This window comes from Mustelus asterias, chromosome 4, assembly GCF_964213995.1.
Source record: "Mustelus asterias chromosome 4, sMusAst1.hap1.1, whole genome shotgun sequence".
NCBI lineage: Eukaryota > Metazoa > Chordata > Chondrichthyes > Carcharhiniformes > Triakidae > Mustelus > Mustelus asterias.
In genome coordinates this window covers 58,485,532-58,509,763 of record NC_135804.1, presented here as the reverse complement: position 1 = coordinate 58,509,763, position 24,232 = coordinate 58,485,532, and the positions used below count along the sequence as shown (strand labels likewise).

General features: G+C 44.4%; 1 protein-coding gene across 2 annotated transcripts in view; it reads right to left on the bottom strand.

Moving 5' to 3' along the window:
* Positions 1 to 24,232, bottom strand: part of ndrg4 (NDRG family member 4) — a 133,508-nt gene that overhangs the window by 93,249 nt on the left and 16,027 nt on the right. For both annotated transcript variants that reach the window (XM_078211114.1, XM_078211113.1), the window contains exon 3: positions 9,102 to 9,146. In XM_078211114.1, coding sequence (XP_078067240.1) covers positions 9,102 to 9,146 — 45 coding nt within the window. The remainder of the gene's footprint in view (positions 1 to 9,101; positions 9,147 to 24,232) is intronic.

Below are 24,232 nucleotides of genomic sequence, written 5' to 3'. Positions count from 1 at the left end.
GATCCATTGAATTTTAATTGTATGCTGCAAACCTTTCTCGTAAGAATGTAACTACAGTAAATGTAAATAAATGTGACATTGATGAGCAATCAATTCAGCTGAAAAAAGTGGGTGTGCTGTAGAATTGTTTGTCTCATTGAAGTGTGCAATGTTACTTAAAAGGTTGGGAACCAATGATGTATATCAATATGTGTACACCAATATGTGTACAACTATATTCATATCAATGTATGGGTGTCAGTTCACATGTTTACATCATTGTAAGTGTACACCAGTGTGTGTGCATAAATCAACATTTCCTTCGTATATCTGCTTGGTGTGTCTATGATGAGCATTGGAACGTGTTGCCTCTCTGTTGACAGTATTATCTGGAGTGAAATTAGTTTGTGCAGCCTGTGTACGTCAAGAACCACGTTTAGTTCTCCCAGGGTCCTGGCCAACATTTCTCACTCAATCAGCTCCACAGAAAAAAAATCTGATTAACTGGAAAAAATCTGATTAACAGGAATCTCATTACTGTTGGATGCTTAATTTATCTAAGTAACAGTAACTGAACTTTAAAACTACATAACTGGCAGAAGCGTTTTGGATGCCTGAGGATGTTGAGTAAAAGATGTTGTGTAAATGTATGTTCATTCTATCTGTACAGGAGACCCTTTGGCAGAAGGTCAGTCAGGCTTCAAACAGGAAAATTATTGTATTTAAACTTTAAATAGATAGGAGCATGTGATTTAAAAATTGGTCTCATCTTGCTGTACTTTTAAGAGGTCCTTCGTCGTAAAGCCTGAGTAGCCAAAGAGATTTTCTAGAGCTTGTCCATAATTCCGAGAAACAGGCTGTGGATATTGCAGTGGTAATGCAGTCAGCTGGTATACACTCACTGTTCAAAGGGGGGAAAAAAATCACCGAATTATTGATCCTATGAAGGATCACAGGTATTTGGATTTCAAGCTCCAGCTACATACTCTCTGCCAGGCAGTGGTTTCACAGAAACTAAATATCCAAATGGCCAGAAGGTCACATCTTACTTTATTTTTTATTTTCAATATTGCGAATTATTCCCTATTTCTAATCTTGTGTTATGACTGTACATTTTAGATGTTTAAACTAAATCAAACAACAGCACTGAAGAAAAATACAAGAAGAAAAATACCCTGATCTCAACTGGAGCATGGTACATTAGTACAACCAGTCTTAGCTTCTTGAAGTAGGAAAGATACAATTAGCCAAAGTCTCAGCTCTTGGTTGCTAGCCAACGGAAACTGTGTGCATGGGATTACCAGATAGGGGCAGTATTGGGCACCTCCGTGGTGGCCCTCTCAATGTTTAAATACTCTTCCAGCATGCAAGAACAACAATTTGGGTGAAGTACCTCAGAGATACCAGCACTTGTTAAACTGTGCCCTGGTGTGTATCAGCAGGCAGGACAGGAAAATAATTTAATGTAGCCAAAAGAGAAAGCAAAGAATCTCAACATAGAACTCAACCCAGAACATGAAGCAATGCTTTCATGAACCTCATGGCTGTTGTGGCAGCTCAGCCCGTCTGCTGCTGAATCTCACCGTCATGTCTTTATTTACCTCCAGATTTAACTATTCCAATACTCACCCGGTTAGCCTCCCACCCAAAACTCTACTGTCCATATGCTAACTCACACCCAACATCTCTTCACTCATTATTCTATACTGGCTTCTGGTTCTAGAAACCTTCCCTTGAAAAATGTTGATTGTTGCATTTAAATCATGGACCATGCCCCATCTTATCCCTGTAAGATCCTCCCACCACTGCAACTCACCGAAGTCGCTGTACTCCTCTGTGAGGGGGCTAAAACCTCATGCTATACATTGTTGGCATCCTCAAAAATTCTCTAAATTTTTAAAGACTGGACAAAGACCTTTTAAACTGAATCTATGTCTGCCTGGAACAAAAGAAACCATCTGGCAGAATCAAAGAAACGTGCCCATTGTTACCTCCGAAGAGACACTAACCATGTGAGCTGCATAGATCAATTTCAAAGAAAGCTATACAATAGCCATAACCCAGGTTGGGCAACTGAAATCTACTTGTCTACTAGGACAAAGGACCCCACAACCATCCTTTTAATTCTTAATGGTTGAGACATTTAACCATCTTGGGGATCCTGCGGAGAGACGTGCACCCTTTGTCAAAGACACTGTGAAAAGGTGGAAGACATGTGGCATGGACCACTCGTTGGTGGAACCAGTTATATTGCCTTGCCGTACTGCAAGGTCAGTCTGCCATTTTACCATCTAACTAGCAGCATCACAGAAAAGGAGCTGTGCTCAGGTTGAATACCAAGCCCCATATACACTGCTTCTGCTGGAACTTCTGTATCATTGCCAATAAGACTGATTCATCTCTGGGTGCATATCTCATTGTGTGAAGTCAACTCTACTGGAAAAGTGAATTATCCAGCATTAGTTTTGCAGCCTGCCAAGCTCTGTGAAGGAATACCTCATTGGACTTTGATTCTGGGCCCTTGTGAAACAATATTTACTTTCTTTACGGTCTCTGCACTGGAAATATTTTTCTCTATCCCTCTTTTACTATCTAAATGAAAAGGAGGCAGTGTTGCAACCCTCCTCCTCTCATGGTTTGAGTATGTGCAAAGTTCATCTTATCTAGAGTTTGCTGAAGAATTATTCATAGAATATTGAATCACACCAAAACCAAGGGGTTGGGAAATATGCCACTGCTTACAAATGGAGAAGCAAATCAAAAATACCTTCCTGCTTACAGGTGAGGGATGAGGGGAGAATTTAGTACTGTTTAAATTAATCCTCCGCCTGTCTATAACATCCTCCTACTCTGGCCTCTTGTCCATTTCCCACTTCCTTCATCCTCCCATCAGCATTCGTATTTTTAGCTGCTGAGGCCTTAAGTTTTAGAATGCCCTCCTTAAGCCTCTCTGCCACCATTTTTCTGGTCCTTCAAGACCCTCCTGAAACCTACCTCATTGACCTAGCTTTTGCTCATCTGCCTAAATGTCTACTACTTTGGCTCAAGGTTCATTTGTCTGAATATGCTCCTATGTAGCACCTTTGGAGGTTTTACCAAGTTAAAGGAACCATCTAAGTTTAAGTTGTTGTTACTGTAAGCATTCAATACAGCACCTTTTTGATTTCAGCAGTCAAGGAATCAGCCAGCGCTTAATTGCATTTTCCCATGTCCACAGATTCGTACAAGCAGTTTTCCCTTTATCTTGGTCTGCACCTTCAGCTTGAGAAGGATCATGCTAGGATTATACACCTCTCTGGAAGCTTTGTGAATTTTTATCCTCTGCTTCAGATACTTCCCCTTAATTGTCCTGTCTGTTTAAATTTGACAGACACGTTATTGCCTACTCCTATTAATGGCACAATCTCTCGACCAACCTGAATGGGTCACGTTTATGCAAATTAGGTTAGAGCAGAAAATTAAGTGCGATTATGGATTTATGATTCATGGGGATTTTAAAACAAATAAGGACCAACTCAAACCTGCATAGAAAAATCAGCTTGTACAATTTTACAGTGCAGAGGTAGTAAGCTCTTCAGCCCATCGAACCTGTGCTGGCTCTCTGAACAAGTGATCCACTTAGCTCATCCCCCACACCATTTTAAAGACTTGCCTTGTTCAAAACCTATGCACTTCCCATTTAAAAGCAATTATGGATTTGGCTTCCACTGCTGTGCCTGGCAGGGTATTTCATGCCTTAGTAGCCTCTCTTGGCTTCTTGCAGAGTAGCATCTCTCGTTTGTCTGTTTCTTGCACAGATTCTCTGGTCATTATCCCATTCCTGTTTGTGGGAGCTTGCTGTGTGCAAATTGACAGCTAATTTTTCCCTACATTATAACACTTCAAAGTAATTCATTGGCCGATAGTGCCTTGCAATGTACATAAGTGGTAAAAGACGTTATATAAATATAAGAGCGTTAAAGAAATAAACGAGTCATTTCTTCCTTTCGCAGAACCTGCTGGTTGCTTTCTAAACATATTTGTTATTTCTATTTGTTTGAAGCCAGTGAATCATCCAAAACCAAAAAGAAAATCTGATTAGCGCCTGGAAGCTGTGACCAAATCACACTGGCACCCGAGGTGAGTGTTAATTGAGGCGGTGACATTTGAACAAAATTGAAATTTAAAATCTGTGTTTGCTTTCTTAACAGGAACTGAATTCTCATCAATTAAGAAATAAGCGTTAGAGTTACTGAAAGAGTAACAGACTGAATGTTCACAGTACTCTTATGATGTCTATTAAGTTTTGGTTCATAATTTGAGTTGACAGTGGATCATTATTAACTTATTACGTAAATTGGGTGGCCAACACCTCGACTAAATATAGCAAATACTCTTGGTTACCAATGTGACAAACGTCTAAATGTTATGCTGTAAGCAGAGAAAGCTTTCAGAAGCCTCAAGAACAGAGATCTGTAATTTAGCACAGCTGGGCTTGTGATAATGGAGTGTGTCACTCTTATGCTCTTACTTTTATGGTCTAAGAGCTTGTTACTATAGGACGGTAAGGAGGCTGCAAAGAGAAAAGTTTACCTCGCTGATTCCACCATTCAGGAACATGCTCAGGAGCTTTCCAGCTATTTTCACTTTATGCCATAAGAAGACAGGAGGCTGGATTTTCCCTCCAGGGACAGAAAACAGAAGTCTGGACTGTTTCCTGGTCCCAAATCCATGCCTGGGGGAAAACAATCACTCATTGGAATTTTTGCAGGGTGCCCCTTTAATTGACATGGAGGCAGGATCACCATCCAATTAAGGACAGTGAAATCTTGAAACTGGTGTCCAAGTAGAGTTTTTCCAGCTGGAGAGGAGCAGCTGGCTAGATGATAAAGGATAACTATAAGGGAGCGAGGGTACTTCAACATGGAGATGTCCTCTCTATAACCATCTTTAAAATCTTACATTAAAAATAGTTCTTGCAGCCAGGTGGCCGCATATGGATGCTCTCATGCCCAGACAGGCTGGGAAGGCCTCCAGGCCTGTCTGGAGCACTAGAGTTCCCCACCCTGCCCCCAGGGGCCCACTTCCTGGTACCTAACCTGACCCCCACCAATGTGGGAAATTCCAGTCAGCCTCCTTTAATTGGACTTAAGGCTCTTAACCAGACTAATTAACTACCTGTTGTGAGGCAGAATTTGCCAGGAACCAACATGTTGCCTCCAATTACAGCTTTTGTGGTGGCCAAAAACCTACCCCAAGGTCTTCAGTTTAGTCATGGTGGAGGAAGGTTAGTAGGTTAAAAATACTGATCTAGATTATGGGAAAGGGTGAAGTGAGTGCAAGAATGGGAGAATCAGACAAGAGGGGGAGAGAAAAAGGAGACAGACACTGTGTCTGCACTATGGAGTCAGTGTGATTTCAGATAAAACAGATGGAAAATAATTTAAACTGTCTGGTCAAAGAAAGAGGTTACATTTTCCTCTTACTTCAAGATTATTCTGGTGAATCATGGAATTGTTACAACACAGAAGGAGACCATTCAACTCAAGTCTATGCTGGCTGTCTCCAAGAGCAATCCAGCTAGTCTTGCCTCCCGCTCTTTGCCTGTGGCCCTACAAATTTTCTCACTTCAAGTACTTACTAATTGCCATTTGAAAGCCACAACTGAATCTGCCTTCATTACCCTTTCAGGCATTGAATTGTAGTTCATAACCGCTTGCTGCATAAAATCATTTGTCATGGTGCCTTTCTTTCGCTAATCACTTTAAATCTATGTCCTCTGGTTACAGGCCCTTCCACCAATGGGAATGGTTTTTTTTCTATCTACTCTGTCAAGCTTTTGTGATTTTGAACACTTCTGTCAAATCTCCTCAAAATTCTCTGCTCCAATGAACCCCATCCAGCTTCTACAATCAATCTACATAACTGAAGTTCTTCATCTCTGTACTCTTGTGAATCCTTTTCCTCAAAGGCCTTTACATCCTTTTAATCGTAGTTCCTAGAGTTGGACAAAATATTCCAGCTGAGGTCGAACCAGTGTTTTATGAACTTTCATCAGAACTTCCTTGTTTTTGTTTAGCTAGAGGGGGAAGATCATGACCAACTCAGGATCCAAAATGCCTTCTGAACCATTTTCTTAACTGCCCAACCACTTTCATTGATTTATACTTAAACCGCCAGGTCTCAGTGTTCCTATGCCCCCTTTGAAATTGTATGCTTTAGTTTCTATCATCTCTCCTCTTTCTTCTTACTAAAATGTATCATTTCACGCTTTTCTGCATTAAATTTAATTTGCCACATATTTGTCCATTGAACCAATCTGTTTTCTCTTGAAGTCTTACACCACTCTCCTCAATGTTTACTGCACTTGCAAGTTTTGTATTATGCAAATTTTGAAATTGCGCCATATACATCCAAGTCCAACTCATTAGTATGTATTTGATAAAGCAGTGGTCCCAGTACCATCTCCTGTGAACCCCACTAAACACATTCTTCCAATCCAAAAAAACAAGCATTCACCATTACTTTCTGCTTCTTGTCATTTTTATTCTATGGGCTGCAACTTTGCACTTTATCAAAAGCCTTTTGGAGGGCAATATACATTACATCAATCAATCACATTGCCATCATCAACCCTCTCTGTTACTTCATGAGGGTGTGTGGTACTGTGGGGAGTGAGCGAGCGAGTGAGTGGGCTGGCGATGGAGTGAAGGAATGAGTGAGTGGTGAATGGCTGGATGGGTGAGTTAGTGTATGTGTGACTGAGTATACGAGTGTCTATGAGTGTGAGATTGGGAGGGAACCGGGTCGGAGAGTTGGGTGGTGGGGACTAGTCAGGTTAAATCAGAAGGGGTGTTGGAGATGGTCAGGTTGTGGGGTGGAGAGAGTAACCACCCAGGTAAGAAAGTGGGAACTGGCTGAACTGGGCGGCACGGTAGCACAGTGGTTAGCACTGCTGCTTCACAGCTCCAGGGTCCCGGGTTCGATTCCCGGCTCGGTCACTGTCTGTGTGGAGTTTGCATATTCTCCTCGTGTCTGCGTGGGTTTCCTCCGGGTGCTCCGGTTTCCTCCCACAGTCCAAAGATGTGCGGGTTAGGTTGATTGGCCAGGTTAAAAATTGCCCCTTAGAGTCCTGAGATGCGTAGGTTAGAGGGATTAGCGGGTAAATATGTGGGGGTAGGGCCTGGGTGGGATTGTGGTCGGTGCAGACTCGATGAGCCAAATGGTCTCCTTCTGCACTGTAGGGTTTCTATGATTTCTATGAAATCTCCGACTCTAACTCAGGGTCGAAGACTTTTCCGGAGTTTGCCAGGGAACAGGGGAATTGCCCATTGGAAGTACAAATTTTGAAGGCATTTCCCATTGAATCAGTGCATTGTGACTTCCACAGGATCCCGAAGTGCATCTTGGGGGGTACATCCAGTCTCCAATGATCCAGAGGCCTGAAAATATGGGCCTTTATTTCTAAAATTTTCCCTATTACCAAGGCTAAAACTGTTGCCTGCAGATGCTGTCTTTATCCTTACATATTTTTCTGAACAAAGGTGTAATATTTGCAATTTTCCAGTCCTCTAGTACCACCCTCCCCATATCCAAAGAGAATTAGAAGATTACAATGATTTCCAGTCTTCCCTGCAACCTTGGATGCATCCCACCCAGACCCGATGACGTATCTACTTTAAATACATCCAGTCTTTCCGGTACCTCCCCTTTATCCATGTTCAGACCATCCAATATCTCAATTGTGTCCTCTTTCACTGATTTTGGTGGCATCTTCTTTCTTAAGATAATTGCAAAGTACTCATTTAATACCTCATCAATGCCCTCTGCATCCAAGCGTAAATCTCCTTTTTGTTCTCTTATCAACCCCATCCCTCCTCTTACTATCTGTCTACTATTCGTATACTGAAAAAAGACATTTGAATTACATTTGATGTTAGCTACCAATCAATTCTCATATTCTTTCTTTGCCTTTCATTTCACTTCCCCTCAACATTCTATATTAAACCTGATTCTCACTTGTATCATCAGCCTGACATCTGTCATTCTCCTTTCTCTGCTCATCTTGCTCGCTATCTCTTTCAACATCCAGGGAGCTCTGACGTTGGTTGTCCTACCTTTTCCTTAATTGGAATGTATCAAACTAGCTCCTCTTTAAAGACGGCCCAGTGTCCAAATACATTTTTGCCTGCAAGTCTTTGATTCCAATTTGCCCCAGCCACATTCATTCTCAACCCAATGAAACTGGACATCTCTAATTAAGTATTTCTAGTCTAGCTTGCTGCTTGTCCTTTTCCAGAACTAATCCAAACCTAATGACCACTGTGGAGGCAATTGCTTTTTGCTCCCCGAAGGACCAATTTGTATTGTATTCCTGTCCCTGCACTGCTAAGTGTCAGGAGTTTATGGATTTTTTTTTCAATGATCACAACTAACTGTGCAGCTATGTTATGTGCTATTGGCTCCACATCCTCCCCTACACTAATCACAACCCTATACTATTCACAACTTCCAGCCTCCCAGTCTCATTTCCTCCAAGAGACTCATATCTGATCGATTGATCTCATTTGCACTCAACTCCTTGCCACTCAACTATCTTTCAGAGGGAACCCCAAAATCTTTCTTCCCATCCTTTGAAGTGCAACAACTTTTGGAAGCAGAGCACTGTGGCATGGCATGCTGCAATTAAGGTTTTGTCTACAATTTCCTCCTGGCCTGTTTTGTTCTTGGACAAAAAGTCAGCAAGCAGAGGCAGTAATTTGCTGTGATAAGGGAATCATGAAGCGTAGTTACCCCAGTGTGGATCTGCGAATTTCCCAGATACATAGTGGCATTGGCAACTAGTTTTCTTATCATTGCAGTCGTGTAAAGCACTGTCTGTTTCCATCCTTCACCTGAGGCGTGCTGCTGGCAACAGTAAGCTTAACCATGGGGAGAAAATATATTTTGAATGTAGGCTTAAAATGTATGCTTTAAATTAGGGCCATAATGTGGATTAAATTAGGGCACCAGGAAGACCATAAAGAATTCCCAAGATGGCTCACACAGCATCAGACATCAATTCTGTCCCCAGAAATCACTCTGATCCAAGCAGAACTCAAGACTATTGTTCTACAATGTCAAAAAGAATTGGTGTACAGTACCTGCCAATTTGAGTCCAGGGGGGGCAGGAACACATCACAACTGTCCTACAAAAAGAGAAAAAGAACGAACTTCATATGGAACAACAATGCAAGATCTTCATTACCTGCGCTGCAATGTTTATTATCACTATTAAAGATTGCTATTGAACATTGCAACTGAACTTGCACCCACAACCCTTCCTGAATAACTATGAAAAATGGTCTATTCTTTGGTTGTGATGTAAAATATGCAACATTCTGGATGATTTTGAATGTCTTCGCTAATCATTCAGAAAGAAAAACCGTGATATTATATGTTGGTAACAGTAAACAGGAAGAAAATACAGATGCAGTCTAACTATACATTTGGAGTATCAGTCTAATTAACTAGTCAGGGATCAGCTCATCAAACAGCCTGGGTGGGTTCTCGAGAGTTTTATTCCAAGTTTCTTAATCATTAGTAGCAACCATTTTAGTAGAGCTAAGCAGCCTTTAAGGGTTGAAATGTTCGCTATCTTCTATATATATTTTCTGCTGCTTTCCTTGATAGGGCACAATATCAATTCAAATTTCAAATGGTTATGAATTTAAATATTTATTAATTTGAGTGGATCATCTGTGACATTGCTCAGTGAGTTATGGTAGAACAGGAAATAAGCAGATAGCAGGAACATTTTTTTTGATTGGTTCAAATTATCTCACCACCAATTAGAATAAATGGATAGTGGAGGTTAAGGGGGGATTTAATTGGCAGGATTTTCTGGACCCTCCCATGGTAGGCATCATGGCAGACGGGAGCAGAAAATATCACTGGAATCATCCCCCCATGCTGAATCACAAGGGCACATCCATGTCCAGTTGGAACGGCATGTTTCGCAACAGTATCTATGCCATGTGTACCTCGTGGCCTGCATTTCATCAGGCTTTCGAGGTTTGTTCACCTACCTTGCATTGTGCAATGTTGGCAGGAACTCAGACGTGTGTATGTGTGTGTAATCTCCGTCATGCCCAGGATGTTGGGTTTCTGACATTATACCAGGTTGCATATGGCACATTGAGTCAGAGGAAGCATCTGCAGCCTTTAGATATATTGTAGTATTCAAGGGTGTGGTAAGAGGGTGGGTGATATATGTCCTCATAATGGGAGGGGTGACATCCACTCAGGGTATAGGCACATCTTCATGTTCAGAGGGTACAAAACGGATATCCACCTCAATTACAATGGGATGAAGGAATACAAGCGGAGGATTGACAGGTTCTTAGAGGGAGGGAAATCTGAACATTAAGGCCTGCAGGACAATGGGAGGGTATGTCACACTCATACAGGGAGGGACCAACTGATCTGGTAGTGAGACCTCAGCAGCACCATCTTCCAACCTGCAGTGATAGTGCAGTACGCAAATAAAATCAGGAGATACTCTGCTGGTGAGGGCTCTGAGGGCTGATTGGAGGGCAGGTTCATGAACTGGTGCTGATTAAAAGAGACGCTCAACTGAACTGTGCATTCCCAAATGAGGAAATATGCACAGCAGAGATATGTTAGGAAACTTTTAATGACAATGCACGGAATCAGGAAAATGAAACTAGGATGCGCTTTCATGCAAGGCTAATCCCACAAAGGGGTACTAATCGATCTCCTTGAATTAACCCCTTGTTCACAGTGTGAAGATTCTCCAGAGTGGTAATGCACGCTAGAGCAATTGGGCAACTGAACAAGCTTCAGGTGCATGTTACAATCATGGTGCTGGCAGCTTCACAGAAGAAATAATCTCAGTTCCTGGTTACGCTTCTCACTCATGTGTATTCTAAAGGCTGTGGCATTTGAGTGAAGTGAATGAGGACCAAAGCATCTGGGTTGAAAGCAGCAGATCTAAGTGCTTGGCCAAAGCAATCTCATAGCAGGCAGTCATGTAAACAGCTGGTGGGGGTGGGTTAGAGGATTGGAGGGAGACGCACCTTGAAATAAAATCTGCACTTGCTGAGATTTTTAGGGAAATTTATTTTCAACACTGGAACAAAGCCCTTGAACCCACATTCACTGACGAGTCATTGCCAGAAATAGGACCTTTGCATGCTGATGCTGACTCACGTCTCTTTCTCACTGATGCTGCAGAAAGGAGACCATCAGGAAGATAGAGCCTGCATAATCACATACAGGCAGGAGAGAAGGAGGGGAAGATTACAATGAGGGCACCAGATTCACCAAAGGGAGGAGCTGAACCCTCAAGGGAAAAGGGGCAGCAGAATCCCCTCTGGATGCAGAGGATGAGGCTCACCGAGATGCTGTGCACAGGTTCCTGGCAAGACCAAGGATGTAAAGAACTAACATCCTTTATCTGCAGTTGAGCGATACATCCACATGTCCCGGGATCTGGTAACTCAAATTTGCCACATTCTCCATGAATTGACAACTTGGATACTAGGAGGACATCTATTGTCATTGGCTGTGAAACAATCTGCCGCAGTGGACCTTTACGTGAGTGGCTCCTTCTAGGGCTCTACTGGGGTCTCTGTCAGATCTCTCAAGTGTCCATTCACAAATATGCACATGAGATGACAAACACACTTTTTACCAATTTATATCAACTTCAATTGAAGTCAAGCTAGCCAGGATGCCATAGCAGTGGGCTTTGCAGCAGTTTCCAGATTACCACAGGTACAGGGTGCTATCGACTGCACTCATAGCTATAAAAGCTCTTGGCAACAGGCACTTCAACGCATAAAGGAAAAGCTTCCACTCAATCAATATACAGCCGGTCTGTACAATAATACATTATCATGCAATTTTGCACCATGTATCTAGGAAGCGTTTACGATTCATACATCACAGTTCTTGGACATCTTTGAGGGACCACATAAGGTCTAGGATTGCTTCCTTAGGGACAAACGGTACTCACAAAGGGCATGTCTGAAGACACCCATGCAGCAGCCACAGAATCCTGCAGAGAAATGGTACAACGATGCTCATGCTGCTACTCGAGCATTGATGGAACAGACCATTTGCATCTTAAAGATGCGTGCTGATGCCTGAACAGATCTGATGTAGCACTTCAGTAAGGTCCTCAGAGGGTCTCATGGATCATTGTGGCTTGCAGCATGCTGCACAACTTGGCGCTGCAAAGGAGGGGAGGGACTTGCCAGATGCTGACATGGAAAAACTGCATATTTCCTCTAATGAGGAGGATATCGAAGGGGATAAGGACATTGAGATTGAGGAAGCCGAGGCTGCAGGGGAAGAGGCCGTAGCACAGGCCAGACAAGACAGGTGTGCATATGAGGCCTTCAGTCACCACATTCCACAAGAGATGATAGCAACAACTGCAGATAAGTGAGGGAAGGCACCATATTATTAAACCTGATTGACAGCAACACTGCTCATCATAAAACAGAGGCATACACAAGCGCTGTGAAATGGGTTACATCTGTAAATATTATGGGGGTTACTGATGACCATGAAACCATTGTCAATTGTCTGAAAAACCCACCTGGTTCACTAATGTCCTTTAGGGAAGGAAATCTGCCGTCCTTACCTGGTCTGGCCTACATGTGACTCCAGAGCCACAGCAATGTGGCTGACTCTCAACTGCCCTCGGGCAACTAGTGGTGAGCAATAAATGCTGGCCCAGTCAGCAATGCCCACTTCTCAAAAAACAAATCTCCTAAAAAAAATTAAGTGTCCAACAGGCAAGAATACGGGAGATTTTCCCACCCATTTTTTGTATGTTACTGTTGGGTTGTGCTATTGTTGCTGTTGGGGTTAGGGTGGGGTTGTTACAGCTTTGTACTGTAGTGTTGTGGCACATCCCAGTCGGGCTCCGCCTCCTGGGAGAGGTATAAGAGTCCCTGCTCTGGCCGGGACCCCTTCAGTCTGGGATAGTGTATATAAGTTCTGCAGCTTCATTACAGTAAATAAAAGCCTTTCATTTACTGAGCTTCAGGCCTCGTGTTTGAGTAGCGCATCAGAGGGTCACTATGCATGCGCTGATCTGTCAGCAGGGAGATCGGCGCATGCCCCATCGCCGGCTTCCCGATTGCTTCCCCAAAACTCCTGATCTGCGACCTCCCCTGACATGGCCAGCCCGAATCCCTGCCGTCCCCATCTCCAGCCTGATTTCACTCCCCCCCCCCACCCCACCTTGGCCAGCCCCCTCCCTCCCAACTCCACCGATCCCTAATGCAGAATGCATAGCGGATTCCCCCCCACCCAACTACCAGTGATTGGCCCTGCCTCTTTGCCACTCAGATTTCAATATGGTAATCAGCCTCACATTGATTTCCGGCACGATCCTGATTCTCTTTTTTTTAAAAAAGGCCTGGGAGAGTCACAATTGGCCAGACGCCAGGCTCAAATCCCGCCACAGGCTGATATCCAGTGAGCCGGGAGAATCTCCCCCTATATAGATGTTGTAAACACCCATGCCGTTATTGTACCCCTAACCCTACTGCTATGTCCGGATGCATCCCCAACATCCACATTGGGGTGGAGACAGCCTGCTGCCTGCTACCTTGTCTGTGCTGACTTTGGACAGCCAACCTGGAGGGTCCCAGCCTGCTGAGTATCCTACTGTGGATCAGGTGGACCCTCCTCAGTCTGTGGAACTAGAGATGATGGGGTCACAGGAAGAGGGGATTGGTGTTGATGAATGGCCGTGGGCTGTCCACCTGCTGGTCCTCCTCTCTCAGGGTGCTCAAGAGCCCGTGCCTGACTCCTTGAACAGAAGGAGAAACTGGAGTGAGATAAAGGTGCCCATCCCCTCTTGCACGTCCACAGATGGATGCCATGAAGAGCTACAGTGATGGAGTGCATCTCCTGCACCAGAGCAGGACTGCCATCATGGACCAAGGTCTCCATGGGGCTGCCATCCTGCCAATGTTGACCACAGCGCATTGGCTGTGCTATCACCTCAGACTGAATGTGGACAGACTCCATCGTCCATTGCAATCTGAGGAATGCAGCTATCATCCCTTCCTGATGTTCCCATGATTGTTGCTGCAGATTTTAGGACCAAGTCCAGAGGCTCGTCATCTGACTTGGACTCAGCAGAATCCTGGCCTCCAACAGCTCTTCCAGTGCTGGCAACTTCAGATGTCCCTGCCTCTGATTGTTATGGACCAGATTGTGTGCTGCGCTCACAAAAACACCCCAAGCCTGCCCTAGAACTAGGTTGCACTGAGGGGTATCTCTGCACTGGCAAGGATGTGCGTGTCACATCTTCTTCTGTGATGTCCTCAGGACCTCATCCGAGGTGTCTGTCATCAGAGTTCAAGCTAGGGACCTGGCTGGCTGAAGCACCTATGAAAGAGAGAAAATTAGTTCTTGGCAAGTGACTCTGAACTAGGACAATGCACTCACAGTGTGGTAGTTTGAGGGATGAGCTGGTGCAGGATTCTCATATAGGTGTTTGCTGCCAACCTCACCATCACCATAAGCATGGTCAAAGTCCTCTTAGGCCAGCTTAATGGCTCAGTTTTCAAACTGAGAGAGGGCCTTGAGCTCCAGCACTCCACCCACCCCAGTCCGGGACCTCTCCCCGCAATCGTGGGCAATATTGTCCTGCATAATGACAGACAGAGTGTGAGCAAGACACATGCCAGAGCAAATAAGGATGCTTGGCACGTGTGGTGGTGAGTGGAAGCATGGACAGGAAGAGGATGCAATCTCCAGAGGAGATGAACCCAGATGGTGATTTGAGGGTATTTGTGAGATTTGAGGGTATTTGTGAGAGTACGTGGTGACGTCCATTGAGCTGGCAGTGAATGTGTGGGCTTGAGTGTGAGTTGAGAGTAATGAGATGCTTGACATACCCCTGATCGTATGGATGAGATCATTCGGCCTCTTTCTGCACTGGGTGCCTGACCTCTTACGTGCAGCGTTGGCAATGAACACTGCTGCCACCACCTCCCAAGCCAGATCGGTGAGCTTTCTGGACCTTCTGTGGCCAGAGTGGTGGCAGAGGACATCACATGCAGGCCTCAAAAGTGCCCAGCAGGCAGCACAGTGGGGTGTCACTGAATTTGGAGGGTGATGTTTTCTTGGTTTCCTTTCTTCAGTGGAGCAGTCATGGAGTGCAGACATTGAGAGCCCTGTGCGTGGCTGCACTTTAAAAGTGGTGCCGGGAGTAAGGAAATGGTAAAGTTATGGTGGAGCGGGCGAATCAGAGACCACCACTAGTGATACGACATGTTCCCTGTACGTGCACATTTAATGAGGCAGGAAGCAATCGATAAGGCGCGCAAATCCACCATTGCAGCCAGCGGGTAAAACATCAATTTTCATGCCCGCCACTGCACTTAATGCACAGAGTGGAAAATTCTGCCTGATAGAGATGTTCAAATATATGAAGGATTTGATAGAGTAATGAAGAATAAACTGTTTTCAGTCGCCGGAGAGTTGGTGATTGAAGGTCACTAAAGATATTTGAGATGAAGAAGATAATATTTTAATGCAGCCAGTTGTTGTGATCTTGATTCACTGCCTGAAAGGTTGGTGGAACCAGATTCAATAGTGACTTTCAAGAGGGCACTGGGTATATACGTGAAAAGGAAAGAAAATTGCAGAGCTATAAGGAAATGGCAGTGCAGTAGGACTAATTGGATAGCTCTTACAAAGAGTCAGCACAGGCAAGATTGAGCGGCTTCTTTCTATGTGGTATAATTCTGTGCTTCTAATTAGAAAATCGTGACAATCTTTTTTTCTGTATCACTGATGATGCATTTAAGTTTTGATGTACATTATACACGACTTAATAATAGACTTGAATGATGTAAAATTATTACATCATCACTGGGCCACTGCAAATAAATAAAAGCTTTAAAAGCTCTGTAATTTTCTGTCAGTTTTCTCACAGGCGCCTCGGTTTCATGTATCTTCTAGCCGCAGATCTCTGACTATTCATACAGAAAACCAGGATTACAGTAATCTCCTTAGCTCAATAAATGGTTTGACAGTTTTATTTTTTATTATCCTTGTCCATTGTCAAATAATAAATATCACCAGAGAAACTTCATGTTTTAATTCTGCCTGTGAATCTCCCTGAACATAATGTCATTGCAGTGAATCATATTCCTGTACACAAAATGAAGGGTAACTTCTAGAACCCAAGGCGAAACTGGTCAGACCATGGATAAGCAAAAGGGAGGAAGGCATTTTGTAGAAGGAACTAGTAACTGCTTCTTAACGTAACAATGAAGCAAATCATTTAAACCCCAAAAACACTTGTGTTGGGGTCAGGTCAGACACATTGGGAGGGATTTTCCCAAAAAGTTTCCAAGGGAAAAATTTTAATGATAAAAATCTAAGGAGGTGATCTTATCAAAAAAATTGGAAGTATTGAATGAGCGAGAAAAAGGGAGAGTTTCAGACCTGTTTTATCAGCGAGTGAAAATATCCAATCTTATGACACTTTTGAGCGATTGGTCAAAAAGAAAAGAGTGGCGTACGTTAGGTCCAGGCAGCTAAAAACGGAGGGCGCTCTGGAGGAATACAAAGAAAGTAGGAAAGAACTCAAACGAGGAATTAGAAGGGCAAAAAGGGGTCACGAAATGTCCTTGGCAGACAGGATTAAGGAGAATCCCAAGGCATTTTATTCATACGTTAGGAACAAAAGGGTTGTCAGGGAAAAAAAACAGACCTCTCGGGGACAAAAGTGGGGAATTATGCTTAGAGCCCAAAGAAGTAGGGGAGATCCTAAATGAATACTTTGCATCGGTATTCACAAAGGAGAGGGATGTGTTGACTGGGAGTGTCTCGGAGGGGAGTGTTGACCCGTTAGAGAAAATCTCCATTACAAGGGAGGAAGTGTTAGGTTTTTTAGGGAATATAAAGACTGACAAATCCCCAGGGCCTGATGGAATCTATCCAAGGCTGCTCAGGGAGACGAGAGATGAAATCGCTGGGCCTCTGACGCAAATCTTTGTCTCGTCACTGGACACAGGTGAGGTCCCAGAGGATTGGAGGATAGCTAATGTGGTCCCGTTATTTAAGAAGGGTAGCAAGGATAACCCGGGAAATTATAGGCCGGTGAGCTTGACGTCCGTGGTGGGGAAGTTGTTGGAGAGGATTCTTAGAGATAAGATGTATGCGCATTTAGAAAGGAATAAACTCATTAATGATAGTCAACATGGTTTTGTGAGAGGGAGGTCATGCCTCACTAACCTGGTGGAGTTTTTTGAAGAAGTGACTAGAATGGTTGACGAGGGAAGGGCCATGGATGTCGACTATATGGACTTTAGTAAAGCGTTTGACAAAGTCCCTCATGGTAGGTTGGTGCTAAAGGTTGGATCTCATGGGATAAAGGGGGAGGTGGCTAGATGGGTGGAGAACTGGCTTGGTCACAGAAGACAGAGGGTGGTAGTGGAAGGGTCTTTTTCCGGCTGGAGGCCTGTGACTAGTGGTGTTCCGCAGGGCTCTGTATTGGGACCTCTGCTGTTTGTGATTTATATAAACGATCTGGAAGAAGGTGTAACTGGGGTGATCAGTAAGTTTGTGGACGACACGAAAATGGCTGGACTTGCAGATAGTGAGGAACATTGTCAGAGGCTACAGAAGGATCTAGATAGGCTAGAAATTTGGGCAAAGAAATGGCAGATGGAGTTCAATCCAGATAAATGCAAAGTGATGCATTTTGGTAGAACTAACGAAGGGGGGAGCTATTCGATAAATGGCAGAACCATAAAGGGTGTAGATACGCAAAGGGACCTGGGTGTGCAAGTCCACAGATCCTTGAAGGTGACGGCACAGGTGGAAAAGGTAGTGAAGAAGGCATATGGCATGCGTGCCTTTATAGGACGGGGCATAGAGTATAAAAGTTGGGGTCTGATGTTGCGGTTGTATAGAATGTTGGTTCGGCCGCATTTGGAATACTGCGCCCAGTTCTGGTCGCCACACTACCAGAAGGACGTGGAGGCTTTAGAGAGAGTGCAGAGGAGGTTTACCAAGATGCTGCCTGGTATGGAAGGGCTTAGTTATGAGGAGAGATTGGGTAAACTGGGGTTGTTCTCACTGGAAAGACGGAGGATGAGGGGAGACTTAATAGAGGTGTATAAAATTATGAAAGGCATAGATAGGGTGAACGGTGGGAAGCTTTTTCCCAGATCGGTGGTGACGTTCACGAGGGGTCATAGGTTTGAGGGCGGTGGGGGGGTTTAACACGGATATCAGAAGGACGTATTTTACACAGAGGGTGGTGGGGGCCTGGAATGCGCTACCGGGCGAGGTGGTGGAGGCGGACACACTGGGAACGTTTAAGACTTATCTAGATAGCCACATGAACGGAATGGGAATGGAGGGATACAAAAGAATGGTCTAGTTTGGATCAGGGAGCGGCGTGGGCTTGGAGGGCCGAAGGGTCTGTTCCTGTGCTGTATTGTTCTTTGTTTTTGTTCTTTTTTGAAAAAAAGAGCCGCAATATGATTCTCGCCAGCAGGGGTAGTGGGCGGGGCCTAACCTCATTGGAATCAACTGAATGGACGCGTGACTCACCCACACTGCCTGCAGCTGAACTCCCTTAACAAGTGAGAGCTCTGTATAAGCTCTAATGATGGACACACAGGCAGTTACACCAGGAAAATGGCACCAACAAGAACTGCTCCAAAGTTCACTGATGAAGAGGTGGACTGTATGCTAGACACAGTGGAAGAGAGGAGGGACGTTGAATTGCACCCAGATCCAGCACTTCCAATGAAAATGATAAAATCGGGCCCCATGTTCCAGCAGCTTCTTCATCGTGGGTTCCACAGATGAAGAACATATGCGGAATTTAGAAGCCACGATGAAGAAGCTGCTGGAACATGGGGCCCGATTTTACCATTTTCATTCGAAGTGCTGAATCTGGGTACAATTCAGATCCGACTTGGAAACCTGTTCTTGGGCGCCCCCATACGCATTCAGCTTGAAAAAAAAAAAAATCACGAGTCTGAATTGCGCTGTGGGCGGGGCTTAGCGCACCCAAAACGATCGGAGCTCTGAACTGCGCATGTGCAGTGAGAAAAAAAAAACTTGAAAATCGCGCCGCTGTCACATCGCACCCAGGCCGCAAAAAGCGGATAAAGCGGCCCGGGAGTGATGGTCCCCACAGACATCACCCCCATCCCTACAACATAACTTATCCACCCCCGCCGCTACCCAGACCGATCACGACCCTCTGCTCCTTCCCCCCCCAGCGATCGCCCGCAGAGTGGCAGCAGTCCCTCCTACCCCCTACCAGAGATCCATCTGGCCTCCCTCCTCCCACCAGAGAATGATCGGGCCTGCCTCCCCTCCCCACCCACCCACCCCACAAACAGTCAACGATCTGGCATCCCTCCCCCACCCCCCATCCACCAGAGATACATCTGACCTGCTTCCTCCTCCCCCCCCTCCAGAAAATGATCAGATCGGACCCGCCTCCCCCCCCCCCCCCAGTGGGCATCAGTGCAGACGTGGGCGCGGATCACGTTAATAGCCTCATGCCCAACTTTACCACGTTTTCGCGCCCGATTAGGAAAGACAGTGCAAGTTTCTTAAAGACTCAGTCGAGTACTTAGGTCATGTAATTGATGGTGAAGGGTTGCATAAAACACCAAAGGAGCGAGGAGTCATAATGAAGGCGCTGAGGCCAGAAAACATGTCCCAGCTGAGGTCTTTCCTGGGACTCATAAATTACTATGGCAAGTTTGTGCCTCATTTGGTGACAGTTTTGAAACCCCTGCTTGACGAAGGGACAGATGTGACAGTGAGCGCCGGAGCATGAGAATGTATACCAAGCAGTGAAGGAGGCATTGAAGGAGCCTGGGGTCTTAGTCCATTTTAACCCTTTTGTAGCTGGCCTGTAATGCATCGCCATATGGCGTTGGAGCGGTGATATCCCATGTGATGCCCAATGGAGGAGAGGCCCATTGTATTTACATCAAAATCCCTCTCGAAAGTGGAAGAGAACCATGCACAGGTAGAAAAGAAAGTACTGGGTATCATTTTCGGCACTTCCAAGGTTCACCACAACCTGTATGGCAGGGTTTGTTTTGCTGACAATGAACCATAGAACACTGATCAAGATTTTGGGATCTCACTCATGGATTCCAACTATGGCCACAGCTCAAGTGCAGAGGTGGGCGCTGATATTGTCAGGCCAGTCATTTGAAATCTGCTGTTGGAACAGCATGCAAATATGGATGCGTTTTCCAGACTACCATTGTCGTGAGCCCCCAGTTGCGGTTATACCAATCATATATTTCTCACAAGAGGATAATGTACCATTGACAGTTGCTAAGATGAAACAAGCTACAAAGATGGATCCCATAATGAGTCAAGTAGTTGATCTGGTCAGCAAGAGGCAAGCAAGCTAACTGAAGGATCCAGAACTGACAGCATATGTAAGTCGACAGTGGGAATGATCCTCTCGCCAGAGAGGATCATAAAACCAGTTCCAGTCCCCAGGAAACAATCCCCAAAGGAACATCATCCCCTAGAGAGGTTGATCATGTCTATGTAAGATGGATGCCAGGCGTGGGGAACTAACTATGTGTATTATACTGTAAATATGTTGTGGGCTCTGCATCAAGCACCTGTAAGATGTATAAGAGAAAAGTGTCCAATTGTATGTAAATAATTAATGTGCTGTTGCTGTCTTGGGGGAGGTGTGTTGTTTAAAGGAAAGAAGTGTTGTATATGTTGGAGCATAGCCTCTTTAAGGGAAAGGGCCATGTGACCTTGGGTGTGGAATGAGCTGTTGGGACCCGCCCAGAATGGGCAGTCAATCTTTGGAGTATGGACCGAGTAGACTGAATAAAGAGCTATGTCCCCTGCCACCTGGCTGTGGAGTAGTTATTGAGGAGAAGCCTCAGTGCAATATCCCTCTAGCAATGAAATTCCATTTGCCTTCTTAATTACCTGCTGCACCTGCAAACCAACTCCTTGTGATTCTTGCACAAGGACACCCAGGTCCCTCTGCACAGCAGCATGCTGCAATTTTTTACCCATCACCTCACATTTACCAACATTGTACTCTATCTGCCAGACCCTCGCCCACTCACTTTGACTATCTATATCCCTTTGCAGACTTTCAGCGTCCTCTGCACACTTTGCTCTGCCACTCATCTTAGTGTCATCTGCGAATTTTGACACATTACACTTGGTCGCCAACTCCAAATCATCTATGTAAACCGTAAACAATTGCGGTCCCAACACTGATCCCTGAGGCACACCACTAGTCACTGATCGCCAACCAGAAAAACACCCATTTACCCCCACTCTTTGCTTTCTGTTAGTTAACCAATCCTCTATCCATGTTAATGCGTTACCCGTAACACCGTGCACCTTTATCTTATGCAGCAGTCTTTGGTATGGAACCTTGTCAAATGCGTTCTAGAAATCCAGATATACCACATCCACAGGTTCCCCATCGTCCACTGCGCATGTAATGTTCTCAAAGAATTCCACCAAATTAGTCAAACATGACCTGCCCTTCATGAACCCATGCTGCGTCTAACCAATGGGACAATTGGGAAGGGACCAGACAATTACAAACTGTTTGGTACCAGGCGCAAAGCCAAATTTTCGGCCATCACGCTATTTTCCGAGATTGGCGCGATCTATGTCAAGCGTGGCGAGGTCAGAAAATTCCCCTACCGTGTGTTATTAGTCAGTGACAAGATAGCAGCCATGGAAAAATGACAAGCAAAACAAGACACATACATTGTATTGGAGACAGAAAGACAAGTATTTTCAGAACCAACAGTGGAATAAGAAAGTGGAGGTTGAGCAAGGAGCGTTTCAAGCTTCTCCTGTTTGGTGACATAATCCTGTATACTGGAACAGAGTCAAACCCCTGACGACAATTTACTCATAGGAAGCGATAGTGACAGAACAAGGGTCCTGAGATGATTTTAAACTAATGCAAGGACCGGACCCAAGTGTCTCGGTGTAAAAGCTGTTGGAATGCTTGTAGGCTGCACTGCATAAATTGCAATACATATGCACATTATATCAGAAGTGCCCTTGACATAATCACGTGGATGGCTGGTGTGGGAAATGGAAATGTTACACTTAGATAAGTAGTTGGTGCTATTCAGGAATTTGTATTAATATAATTTTGACCAAGCAAAATTGGATTGAATTACAATTAACCAATACTATACCCAAACAAATTGTGGAGAGAACTCTACTGTGTATGGAACCCAGGGAGAATTCAGTAGGACAATGTAGAGCTTTACTGCATATATTAACCTGAGACACATTGCTGATGTTACCATCAGAGAAGAAACAGAAAATGCTTCATTTCTCATCAACCTTTACCATCTTTAAGAAAGGTTTTTATACTCTCAAACTTCTCTTGATACATGTGAAATATTTGAGAGTTTTTTTCTATTTTGACAAGATCCCTAAAGAAACATTAACAATTCAAGAGGTGTGAATGATACTCAGCAGAGGAGCTGGAACACTTTGTGACTGGCTGTGAGAACAGAGCCAGCTATTAAAACTGAATCATAGCTAGCTCGGTAAAACATTAATTTCAGGTTGTTGATTTCATACTAGTCAAGAGGTTTGTCCTAATCTACCTCCACTAACCCCTTGCACATGAAAGGGGAATGAAGTGTCACACAGGTGGAAGCTGGATGGACTCGCACACAATGTAACCACAAAGGCAGATTAGTTGTTTAAATTTGAACACCAGTGCAACTCCTGATAGGCCCACAGCATAAACAGGCACCTAACTGACGACTAAATTGGCAATCTCAATCACCGGCACAAACCAGCGCCTAATTGACCACCTCAGTTATGGGCATCATCTGGTGGGTCAGATAGGAAATAGAAAATACCAAATTGGTTCAATGGAACATCCTATTGGGATTGGGATGGGGATGGAATGTTATTAGGGTCTTAGTAAGAGCTTAGTAGTAAGAACTTTACACTGCACCAGAACTGAGAGTACCTGAAATAAAAACAGAAAATGATGGAAAGACTCAGCAGATCTGGCAGCAAGTGTGGAGGGGAGAGAGAAATAAAGTTAACATTTCAAGCCATATCAGAGCTGGAGGAGCAGAAATGTGATGGATGATATATATTTGGAGAGGATGGTGGAGAAGGCGGCATGGTGGCTAGCACTGCTGCCTCTCAGCGCCAGGGACCTGGGTTCAATTCCTCGCTTGGGTGTCTATGTGTAGTTTGCACATTCTACCCGTGTCTGCGTGGGTTCCTCTCGGTGCTCCAGTTTCCTCCCACAGTCCAAAGATGTGCGGGATAGGTTGATTGGCCATGCTAAATTGCCCCTTAGTGTCCTGGGATGTATAAGTTAGAGGGATTAGTGGGGCAAATGTGTGGGATTGTGGGGATCGGGCCTGGGGTGTGATTGTTGTCGGTACAGACTCGGTGGGCCAAATGGCCTCCTTTTGCATTGTAGGGTTTTTATAATTCTATAATTTCTAAGGTGGAGCAGAATAGGAGGTCAAGGATTGCAGGTAGCTATGGAAAGATTGACAAAGATGTCATGGACACAAGACAAAGGGAGTGTTAAAAACTGATAATGGCATAGAGGCAAGCTGGCAGAACATGTTAATAGGCTGATATAAAAATAGAGAAACAGAAAGTATGTGATGCAGGCCGAAGGGTACCCCAAAAAGGAAAATGGAAAAATGTCTTCTTCCGTTCATCACCTCCGCTAGCACACAACTCCGCATCATCTGAGGTCGGAAACCTAATACAGAATGTGGCTTCTGGCATGCGCTGTTCGAGTCTGAAAGAGGTCTAATCAATTTTCACCCTCAGTGTGTGGTATGGAAGGTTGGTGTGTGCACATATCACAATGTACCATTCTATTGCTGGCAACTGACAAGTATGCATCCATTATGCACATTTTTATATTAGGTTATTGCTCACATGCCTTTTTATACATCATTTCCAGTGGAAGCATTTCGTATAAAGGCATTAAACAAGGAAATAAATTATTCCTTCCCCATACAGTGCCCAATTTACCTTCATATGCTCTACTTTACTTATTTTATATCCCAAGGGAAAATGCTTCATTAATGGGGATAAGTAGAACTATATTGGAGTTTTGCTGGAGTAGCTATGATGGTAAAGGGATAATTATGAAGTATTTGATCGACTTGTTCTATAATCTTTGATTTCAGCCCCGGCCACATTTATCAAGTTTCTTTCTGATGTTAAATACTGCAGC